The following is an 11142-nucleotide window of genomic DNA, read 5'->3' as shown; positions in this document are numbered from 1 at the left end:
ACAAAGTCTTTTCCCTGGGGTCAGGGAGTCTGGAACTAGAGGGCATAGGCTTAGGGTGAGAGGGAAAAGATATAAAAGAGACCAAAGAAGCAACTTTTTCACGCAGAGGGTGGTACGTGTATGGAATAAGCTGTCATGAGAAGTGGTGAAGACTGGTACAATTGCAACATTTAAAAGGCATCTGGATGGGTATATGAATACAAAGGGTATGGAGTGGCCAGTTGCTGGCAGGTGGGACTAGATTGGGTTGGGATATCTGGTCGGCATGGATGAGTTGGACCGAAGAGTGTGTTTCTGTGCTGTATGTCTCTAAAACTCTATGATTCCATTTCCAGTATCCTCAGTTATTTATGTTTATTTTGGATGATGCAACATTTTGAACCAATCAAGAGTTGGTAGAAACTGACGGCCAATAAGGAGCACATTGGAGAAATCTTGTTTTATGAGTTACACAGTGTATTGAGTAAATGACATCTGCATTGTGGTATGTTGTGGCTGGGTTGAGCAAGTCATCAACCAGTTTGGGCAGAGTGAGGTCCATGAACAGCAATGAAGTATGTTAACAGATATTTTGATACTTGGTGGTCTTTAAGTAATAACTACTTCCCAAAGCCTCAGGAAAAAAAAATGGCCCAATAGTGATGAACAGTGCTGCAGGAACCTTTGCACCAGTCTGAAAGGACCTCTGGAGAAAGACTACAACATCTTACCTTCTGTTCTGGTGGTCAGCATTGCTACAGTAAGCTAATTAAAGTCTGGATAAGGTGAAGGTGAAGTCAAGGAAATGCAGTCAATATTGTACAAGCACACAAAGACAGAGCAAAGTTCATTAGCCACTTTTCTGTTACTGATTATAGTCATGATGTGGAGGAGCTAATGTTGGACTGAAGTAGGCAAAGTTAAAAATCTCATAACACAAGGTTATAGTCCACCAGGTTTATTTGGAAGCGCTAACTTTCAGAGCACTGCTTCTTCTTCAGGTAGCTGTGGAGCAGGATCATAAGGCACAGAATTTATAGCAAAAGATTACAGTGTTATGCAACTGAAATGATATATTGAACAACCCTAGATTGCTGTTAAGTCTTTCATCTTTTAGAATGGGTTGGCGGTTTCGCTTTATTAAAATATAAATCTCAGAAATTTTTTTAAGTCACATTCTCGAGGTTTTATAAAAAAAAATGACAGCTCAGCCAGTGCAGTAAAGGTGTGAGGTTAGAGTCTGTCTGTATTCCAATATAGAGTCAGACTGATTCTATTTCCAAAGTAGGAATTTCCAAAATATTACATGGATTGACTGCCTGCAGATTGTGCACTTTTGAATATATGAATGTATCTGCAAATATAATTCTGCAAATGCAAATTCACCCCATAAACTTATATGCATGGACAGGTGCATGAGAGAGGGAGTGTGTGAGTGTGTGCATGTAAGTGTACGTGAGTGTGTGTGTGCGCACGCTTGGTTAAAGTGTGTGTGATGGAGTATAAGCCTTTAGTTGGGGGGGGGAGTGTGGAGTGTGTGTGTATGTATGTAAGAGGGAGTGTATAGGGTAGTGGGGTCACCTGTAGCGTGACATGAATGCAAGGTCCTGGTTGAGGCCATCCTCATAAGTTCCGAACTTGGCTATCAGCCTCTGCTCGGCCACTCTACATTGTTGCTGAGCAGAGGCTGACGGCCAAGTTCAGAACCCAAGAGAATGGCCTCAACTGGGTCCTTGGGTTCATGTCATACTACAGGTGACGCCACGACACTATACACTCTCTCTCACATGCATGTACTCATGCAGATCCTCTCGCATATGTTCTTTCTCATACACACACACACACCTACAATCCCAAACTCACCCACACACCCCCTCTCACAGGCTTATACTCCATCACATGCACATGCACGCAAACGCATACATGTGCACTCACGTGCACATGCTCACACTCACTCTCTGATAAGCATGCACACACACACATATGTCTATGGGGTGAATTTGCATTTGCAGAATTATATTTGCAGATACATTTTATTTTGCTCAAAAAGCACACAATCTGCAGGAAGTCAACCCATGTAATATTTTATAAATTCCTACTTTGGAAATAGAACTAGTCTGACTCAAGTTTGGGATACAGACAGACTCTAACCTCACACCTTTAATGCATTGTCTGAGCTGAGATGTCACCTTTTTTTATAAAACCATAACTTATCTCAAGAATGTGACTGAAAAGAATTTCTGATATTTACATATTAATGAACCGAAACCTCCAACCCATTCTAAAAGATGAAAGACTTAACAGCAATCTAGGTTTGTTCAATATATCATTTCAGCTGTATAACACTGTAATCGTTTGCTATAACTTCTGCGTCTTATGGTCCTGCTCCACAGCTACCTGGTGAAGGAATAGCGCTCCGAAAGCTAGTGCTCCCAAATAAACTGACTAATCATCGTGGTAGTCTTACCTGCTTTTTTGCACGGCTGCTGACAGATATGTTTTTATACAGATGAAAACTCATTGGTTAAAGCCGCAAAGCAGTTTGGATTCATCTTCACTGGAAGAACACCTGATTCTGTCATTATAGAAGCTGTAAGTAAGCATATTAATTGTTTTCTGTGAAGTTTGGATGGCAGTCAGCATTTGGAGGTTAATGTTGCAGTTGTATTGAACATTTTGGGGTGGGATGGACATTTCTTGTCCGACATCATATGTTTCCTAATTAATTATTGGGGTACGTAATTTCCAGGATTGAAATACTTGTGTATTTTCAAGATTTTCAGTTGTTGAAGAACTGAGAAACTATATTTTCTAGTGTTCTGAAATTATATATGTGAAATGCTATAGGTTTTGCTGTGTGTTTTGTGTGTGTCAATTGCTAGTTTTCTGAGAACTGCGATAGAGCCAAGAACTAGCGATATATATCTGAGAAGTTAAAATTGCAAGCTAGACAGAAATAATTTACTTTTATTTCTCCATTGGTAGATGGGAGAAGAGCAGATCTACGAGCTGCTTAATGTCCTGGAATTTTCCAGGTAAGTGCTTTTGTCATTTAATACCTCACAACTGCAGTTACATTGAAGTACGTGGGCCAAGAATTGCAATTACATCATACCTGACAATGGCATCATATGTGCCAAAAACCTTCACACAATTAATTACTCTTGGATGCAATAATGATTGTATAGAAGGAAAGAAAACTGCAACTTGGATCAATTAAGAAGATATTTGTTGAGATTTGAATTAAATTCTTAATTAAGAAACTAGAAAATGTGACTCTGCAGCAGATGCACTTATTTTGTTGTAACTTTTAAACGGTCAGTTTTTAAAAAATTGTTAACATTTTTCAATTGTACAGCAAGCCTTGTTTTATGAAATCGGAGCCCCAATCTTCCAATAGGAAGATAATTTCTGCAGACGTTTACTGGTATTACATCTTGTTGGACCTTGCAACAGATAGTAGTTGACACTGCAAGAATTGCCAGGAAGTTGAAATTTCCTTTTGGCAATTATCTGGCATATAGAACCCTCTGAAAAACTCCCCAATTCTGAGTTAAAGTTGGAGACTTGAGAGTTTCTACTTATATTAATATTTAACCCAGAGACGTTAGAGGAATTAAAATCCACTCATTGGTAGTTATGAATTTCTTAACTCATCACTGACTTCTTTGTACCTAACCACCTGTCCCCACCGACTTGGCATCTGGCTCCCTTTCCACCTGCTGCGATGACTCTCCTGTGCGTCCAACAACTGACCCCATCCCTGACACCCATCACTCTGACTTGCTCCCATCTGACACGATTTGCCCTTCACCCCCATGATCCCATTCAGACTTATCCCAACTCTGCCCCAAGTGGCAGCTGTACCCTCTTCTCATTTGGCTGTCTGCCCCTCCACCAACCTGCCACTACACTCTTGCCTAACTCTGTCAGTAGCTGTCAATGTGGCTAAAAGGTCCTTTAAATATGACAGATAGTGCTGCAAATGACAGGTTGTAGTTTCACTGCTGTTTCTGTCCACTGCTGCCTATGTGGATTTCTGGACTGTGCTGCTTCAGCTGGGGTGGCTCTGAGCCCAGTTGTTTAACTAGAAAATTTCTCCAATTGGCTAACTTCAATTCTGATCTGGGTTGAAAATTGGGGTGCAATCCAGATTGGAAATATCAAACCCTGGTTTTGATCTTGAATGTTCTCTTGGAACAGTGAGCATTTGAAAGGAAACCACGGAGCACTACAATTCTATATTCCTGCACACACCCTTAATTTCCTTATTATGTGCAGAAACAGCAGAATTTCTGTGCTTTCATTTATGTTTCCCTTTTTATATTTTTGAGGACCAACATCAATGATGTGCTCTGTACCAATGAAAAATGCACCATAAAATATTGATAATCGTGATGTAGCCATTCCAACTTCAGCTAGTAATCCAAAATAATGAGGACAAGCTAGTTATTATTGGGAGAAAAAGGAATCATGAGGCTCAGTTTTTGTCAATAATTATTTTGTGGTTTTTTTCTGTCCAAAAGCACCAGGAAAAGAATGTCAGTGATTGTTAAGATTCCATCAGGAAAGATTCGGCTGTATTGTAAAGGGGCAGTAAGTACTCTGTTTAATATTTTTAAGCATGGAAATGGTACAAATTGGTAACACTGTACAAAACTAACCTGTTACTTGTTTTAAAAAGTCAATGTTTACTGGAACATATTGTATTTACACAATGTATGGGGCAGCACGGTGGCTTAATGGTTAGCACTGCTGCCTCACAGTGCCAGGGATCTGGGTTTGATTCACACCTTGGGCGACTGTTGGAGTTTTGCATGCTGTCCCTATATCTGTGTGGGTTTCCTCCCGGTTCTCTGGTTTCTTCCCACAATCCAAAGCTGTGCAGGTCAGGTGAATTGGCCATGCTAAATTGCCCATAGTTTAGATGCATTAGTCAGGGGTCGATATAGGGTATTGGAATGGGTCTAGGTGGGTTACTCTTTGGAGCGTTTGTATGAACTTGTTGGGCTGAAGGGCCTGTCTCCATACTTTAGGGAATCTAATCTAATCTTTACTGAGAATTCAAAGCATTTGTGTTTGGTGTAAATACTGTACATTTGAATTAAATTGGTTGGAGTTGTAGTTCATTGAGTCCTGGTTGAGAAATTCTACAGAGCCCAAGATTTTATCCTGTGGTGCTAAGATAGTTATGTAAACTGGGATGTCATTTGAGCATATTTTGTGCTTCAGACCTAGATGCTGTTCCAATACAGCTACAACATGGGCATTACCTGACAATTTGGAAAATTGTCCAGATTTATCCTGTTTTCAAAAAAAAGCCAAAACAAATCTGATCCAGCTATCAATTCTCCCATAAGTCTCCTTTCAGTCATCAGGTGATTTTTACCAAGGTTGCTTAGCTCCTGATGTCAGTACAGCTTTGGTTCAAACAAAGGAGACAAATGGGCGAAGAAGATGAATTGAAGGGGGAGTAGTATCGAGGAACCTGGCAACATTGAAATCAACGGGAATCGGGGGGGGTAGTCTCCACTGGTTGGAGTCATAGCTACTCCAAAAAAGATGGTTGTAATTGTTGGAGGTCAATCATTTAGGGAGAAAATGAGCACTGCAGATGCTGGAGGTCAGAGTTGAAGAGTGTGGTGCTGGGAAGGTACAGCCGGTCAGGCCGCATTCGAGGAGCAGGAGAGTCGACGTTTCAAGCATAAGCTCTTCACCAGGATGCTGCCTGACTGGCTGTGCCTTTCCAGTACCACACTCTTTGACATCAATTGTTTAGACCCAGGCCATCATTATAGAAGTTCCACAGGGTAATGTCTGAGGCACACCTTTCTAGAGCTGCTTCATCAATGATTTTTCCTTCATCTTCAAGTTAGAAGTGGGGATGATCACTGATCTTTACACAATGTTCAGCACCATTCATGACTCAAATACTGAAACAATCAGCATTCATATCAAGACCCAGGACATCATCCAAGCTTAGGCTGATTAGTGCCACACAGGTGCCAGGCAGTGACCATATGGTGAAACATCTGGATTGGGAGCAAACATAGGCCATTTGCCTCCTCCTTCTGGTGTGCCATTCACTAAGATCCTAGCTGATTTGTTTGTGTATAAAATACCACATTTCCATCTACTCCCGATACTCTTTCCTTTGTTTTCCTTGCCTAAGAAGAATCTACCCACCACCACTTTTAAAAAAAATTCATTGACCTCACCTCCACTGCCTTCTGAGGCACAGTTCCAAAGTCCCTCAATCTCTGAGAGAGAAAACACTTCTCTTTATGTCTGTCCTGAGAAGCCACCACTAATTTTTGCACAGTGCCCTGTGCGATATTGTGCTATAGGTTATCTTTGTTAACTCGCTCACCAGCTTGCTGCATTCATTAATACGGATTCCTGTTCATTAATTCATAACCCTTTACTAACCCTATATTTACGGTAACACGGTTTCATTCATTCATTCATTCATTCATAAAACCCACAGATCTGTAGTATATTTTACTATCATAAGATAGACCAAATTTAAAACAAACCTTTATAATCAAAACAACCCTTTCAAACCCATGACTGCATTTTCACACCTTATCAGCCCTTGCTACAAGCAGTGTTTACCTCTTAATAAGTGTAACATACAGAACATTACCATCCTCACCATCATGTCTTCACGAAATATTATAATATTAATCAGCCCTTACCAACCATCTCCTGGACATGAATAGATTCCCTAATTAATAAGTACCTTCCAACTGGACCATTTCCTTTTAAGAATCTAACTGACAAAACAGCACTTCCATGAAATTGCATGAATGAATGAAACTCTCACTGGCAAATAGTAAACAAATCTCACAACCCAGCTGTGGTAATCAGTGTAATATCCTTTATTATTTTATTTAGTACAGGTACGATTTCTAATTTATTTAGAGCTTATAGGTCTAGCATTTTTACTAACATTTACTAACTTAAGAGACAAAAGGCCTAATACCGCTTAATTATGCAAGTAGACCAGACAGACACACTCAATCCCATCTGAAGTAGCAGCTAGCATCCCATCTCTTGTCTCCCATCTCTTCAAACCTTGGTGTACTAAGATAAAACAATGTAATGCCATAGTAATGGAATTTTAATATATGTAACAACTGTATATAAAGAGGCTTTTGTAAGAACTGCATTTCAGGATTTTATTGCTGCCTTGAACTTCTCCTGTGCTACTGAATAAAAGAGGTTATTTTCGCCACTCACCAATTCCGGTCGTTATTTGAACATGATCCCACAGCCCCTTAGTTTTAGACCGATGCTTTCCACATTCACCTAAAAACAGTTCATAAGACCACAAGAAACAGGAACAGGAGTAAGCTGTTCAGTCCTTTGACTGCTCTGCCATTAAATAGGATCATGGTTGATCCAACTTTTCTCATGTCCACTTTCCTCCCCTTTCCCTGTAATTCTTGATTCTCCTGCTGATCAAGAATTTATTTTTCTCAGCCTTCAAAATACACAAGGACTCTGCTCCCATAGCTCTTTATGGCAAGGAGTTCCAAAGACTTTCAACTATCTGACAGAAGAAAGTTCTCATCATCTCAGCCTTAAATTGGTGCCCATCTATTCTGAGACTGGTGCTAGATTCTCCCATGAAGGGAAACATTCTCTTAGCATTTACCCTGTCAAACCCCTTGATAATCTGAAATGTTTCAATAAGATCAGCTCCCATTCTTCTAAACTCCAGTGAGTAGAGTCCCAACCTGTTTAGCCTCTTCCTAAATAACAATCCCTCTATACTGGGGATCATCCAAGTGAGCCTTCACTGAACTGCCTCCAATGAAATGGCATCTTTTCTTAGATAAGCGGACCAAAACTGCTCTCAGTACTCCAGATGTGGTCTTACCAGCATCTTGTATGGTTGCAATAAGTCTCTTCTTATACTGCTCTTATACTCCAACCCCCTTGAACTAAGGGCCAACATTCCATAGCCTTCCTGATTACCTGCTGTAACTGTGTGCCAGCTTTCTGTGTTTCATGTACAAGTACACCAAAATCCCTTTGTGTTTTAGCTTTCGCAGTTTTTCTCCATTTAAATAATTGTTCTTTTGTTCTCTGTCCCAAAATTAACAACTTCACATTTTTTCCATGTTATATTCCATTTGCCAACTTTTTGCCCACTTACTTAACATTTCAATATCTCTCTTTAAACTGTTGTATCTCCCTCACAACCTGCCTTTCCACTTATTTTTTGTGTCATCTGCAATTTTAGCTACAGTACTTTCACTTCCTTCCTCCACATCAATGATATATTGTAAAGCATTGCAGTCTCAGCATTCCTTGATCCCTGTGGAATCCCACTGGTTACAAGTTGCCAACCTGAAAAAGAACCCCTCATCCCAACTCACTGTTTTCTGCCCATGACTAATTCTCTGCCAAAGGCAATATACTACTTTCAACACTATCGGTGCTTAGACTTAACCTTTTGTGAGGTATCTTGTCAAATGTCCTCTGGAACGCCAAATACAACATGATTTCCCTTTCATGAAGCCATGTAAACTCTGCTTGATTATATTATGATTTTCCTAAAGTTCTGATACTCCTTCCTTAATTGACTCCAATACTTTTCCAACAATAGATGTTAGGCTAATTGGTTGAACATCATATATAGGAGCCATCAAGTCCCCTTTCATTCCAATGGAAACAAGTTCAGTCTTTCTAACCTTTCCTCATTAAAAAAAACTGGCTCACTTGTATCAATCTAGTCAATCTCCTGTGTATCTCGTACATCTATTTACATACTTCCATAAATGTGGAAACCAAAACAGCACACAATATTTGAGATATGGTCTCACCAATGCCCTGATAGCTGAAGCAATACATCCTGTAACAGTTCAGAAGCTAACTCATCACTCAGTTCACTTATGGATGGACAATAAATATCTGTACAGCCAAAAGAAAATACATTGCAAATAATATAAATCACTGCCAGTGGAAAAAGATATCTTCAGATTAGGAACTTCTTGCTTAACTGATTGAGTTGTTACAATGGAAAGTGGTATACTGATGCTTATAGATCCAGAAGTCCCACGTTCTATTTCTGATCTGTGCTGAGATCGTTCATCTTAGTTGAAATGCCCTTCAGTTACAGCAGTACAGTTAGCCTTCGAGGTCAGATAGTTGAAAGTTAAAAATTCCAGCTCCAGCTCAGCATCTTAGGACTTTTGGTGGAAACTTTATGTGGCAATTAGCTGGTAACATGATCAACACCCCTGTAAGCTACTCGGCTGTGCAGCCTTTGGGAGGGCTTGTGCATGCTTGTTGATATGCTGGGTTTGACACATTGGCTTCTGCTTCCAGAAGCTAGTGCCATGCTCAGGCCTCAGAGGTCCCTGCAGAAGAAAAATAATAGAGGGAATATTAGACATGATTATACCCAGTCAAAATGGCAGGAATATCATTGTAACAGACGTTTGGTCACAAGTGAACTGTATCACAGTTTGATTCAGAGAGACAATAGAAGAGACACGTAAACAAATTTTAAAATATCAGTTTAAATTAGTGCTTACTATTGTGTTCTTTCTGACTAAGAGTTGTAGAGTCCCTACCCATTAGTTGTACAACTTAGATATGCAGCTTGAAAGAATAATTGAAGCCCAGTAATTAAAAGCTAAATAAATAAAGTGCAGGCTTGCGTGCATAGAGGTCAAAGTGTTTCTTCAAGTGTTCACCAGGTAAACAGTTCTTAAAATCCTGGGAAAATCAACTATTGCTATCGGAAGCTGCAACAGTTGAAGTATCATTGCCCTAGATTAGCAGAAATGGAACAATGGTAGAAATGCCTTGTTTCAAAATACTTCCAGTGTCTCATTAGACCTTTTCTTAAAATTTGACTTCTGAGATTACAAAAAAACAAATACCTAGCCTGTGTGTTTTTCAATTGCCATGGAAAATGGTTTTCAGTTAAATGCCCCAGTATCAGAAATTAATTTTCAAAGCAGGTTCTCTTGCATTTCTAAAGAATTTAGAAAAAATATTTAAAAGCTGAAACCATGACTCTTTTTAATAGGATGATGTCATTTTTGAAAGACTATCTGACTCATCAAAACACAGAGGTCAGACATTAAATCACCTTGAACAGTTTGCCACAGAAGGTAAGAAATCTCTGAACTAATATGCAGTACATGACATAGCTGAACATCTAACTACAACCAGACATTGAATAAAATATTGGCAAATTTGCTCTGACTGGCAGTTCGAGGTGATTCTTTTTATTGCCTGAAATCGCGAGTCGGTTTTTACAATCTTAGCAGTTTCTACATTATCAGACTCCTACCTTAATTCCATGAAATGTTAAGATGAGTCATACACTGGCAGTAAGCAAACATATGGAAGATTAACTGATCCTCGGACAACTGTTCAATAATTAAAATTGGGAAAACAGCCTTGAAGACTTTAATATTAAGTATTCTTTGTTATGCGCAAGAATCAACTGCATTTGGAACTACTTGCTGATTAAACAGCTTTAGTAGACATGGTGTCCTCATTCCTTATACATTGCTAGAGAAAAAGGTCATTTTAAAAATTCATTTGAGTTTTTTTTGTTCATTTATATCATGGAAAAATGGTGGTGAGATCTTGCCTTGAACTAATGCACTCCACGTTGTGTCACCTTTAGTGATTTTAGGGAATTCTAGGATTTTGACGCATGTGAGTGAAGAAACAATGGTAATATTGTTACAGTGGTGTTCCCATTGTTTCTGTTGCTCATGCTGTTGCAGGTGTTTGTGCAAATGAGTTCAGAAGCTGCCATTGAAGGAGCCTGGGTAGGTTGCTATCAAGCATTAAGTGATGTAAAGATGCTTTAGCTGAACCTTGCTCCCTTACTCTGACATACAGTGAGTTTAATGTATAACAACAGTGTCTACACATCAGATTTACTTCATTAGTTATGAAGTGCTTTGAGATATCTGATGGTTGTGAAAAATGCCGTGTAAAATGGAATTTGTTTTTAACAATCTCCTGGACACTGGGCTTAATACTATGGAGTGCATTGCTTGGAAAGAGGCCTATCTGTCTGGAATTGTCTCCATAATGTAATACAAAAATGAATTTACCTGAGCAGGTAATATGTAACGCTGTTTAGAAAACCAGTCAGTTTGATTCCTTTTCCTCATTTGTATA

The 11142-nt window shown here is 39.3% G+C and overlaps 1 protein-coding gene across 5 annotated transcripts in view; it reads left to right on the top strand.

Moving 5' to 3' along the window:
* The window catches only part of atp8a2 (ATPase phospholipid transporting 8A2), a 567355-nt gene that overhangs the window by 249348 nt on the left and 306865 nt on the right, over positions 1–11142 (top strand). For all 5 annotated transcript variants that reach the window (XM_043691978.1, XM_043691979.1, XM_043691980.1 and 2 more), the window contains 4 exons: positions 2489–2571; positions 2965–3014; positions 4506–4575; positions 10028–10112. In XM_043691978.1, the coding sequence (XP_043547913.1) occupies positions 2489–2571; positions 2965–3014; positions 4506–4575; positions 10028–10112 (288 nt within the window). The remainder of the gene's footprint in view (positions 1–2488; positions 2572–2964; positions 3015–4505; positions 4576–10027; positions 10113–11142) is intronic.

The sequence above is a fragment of the Chiloscyllium plagiosum genome, chromosome 6 (assembly GCF_004010195.1).
Source record: "Chiloscyllium plagiosum isolate BGI_BamShark_2017 chromosome 6, ASM401019v2, whole genome shotgun sequence".
NCBI classification, from domain to species: Eukaryota; Metazoa; Chordata; class Chondrichthyes; order Orectolobiformes; family Hemiscylliidae; genus Chiloscyllium; species Chiloscyllium plagiosum.
Note: the sequence above shows the minus strand (reverse complement) of the source record. Positions and strands in the feature narration are given on the sequence as shown.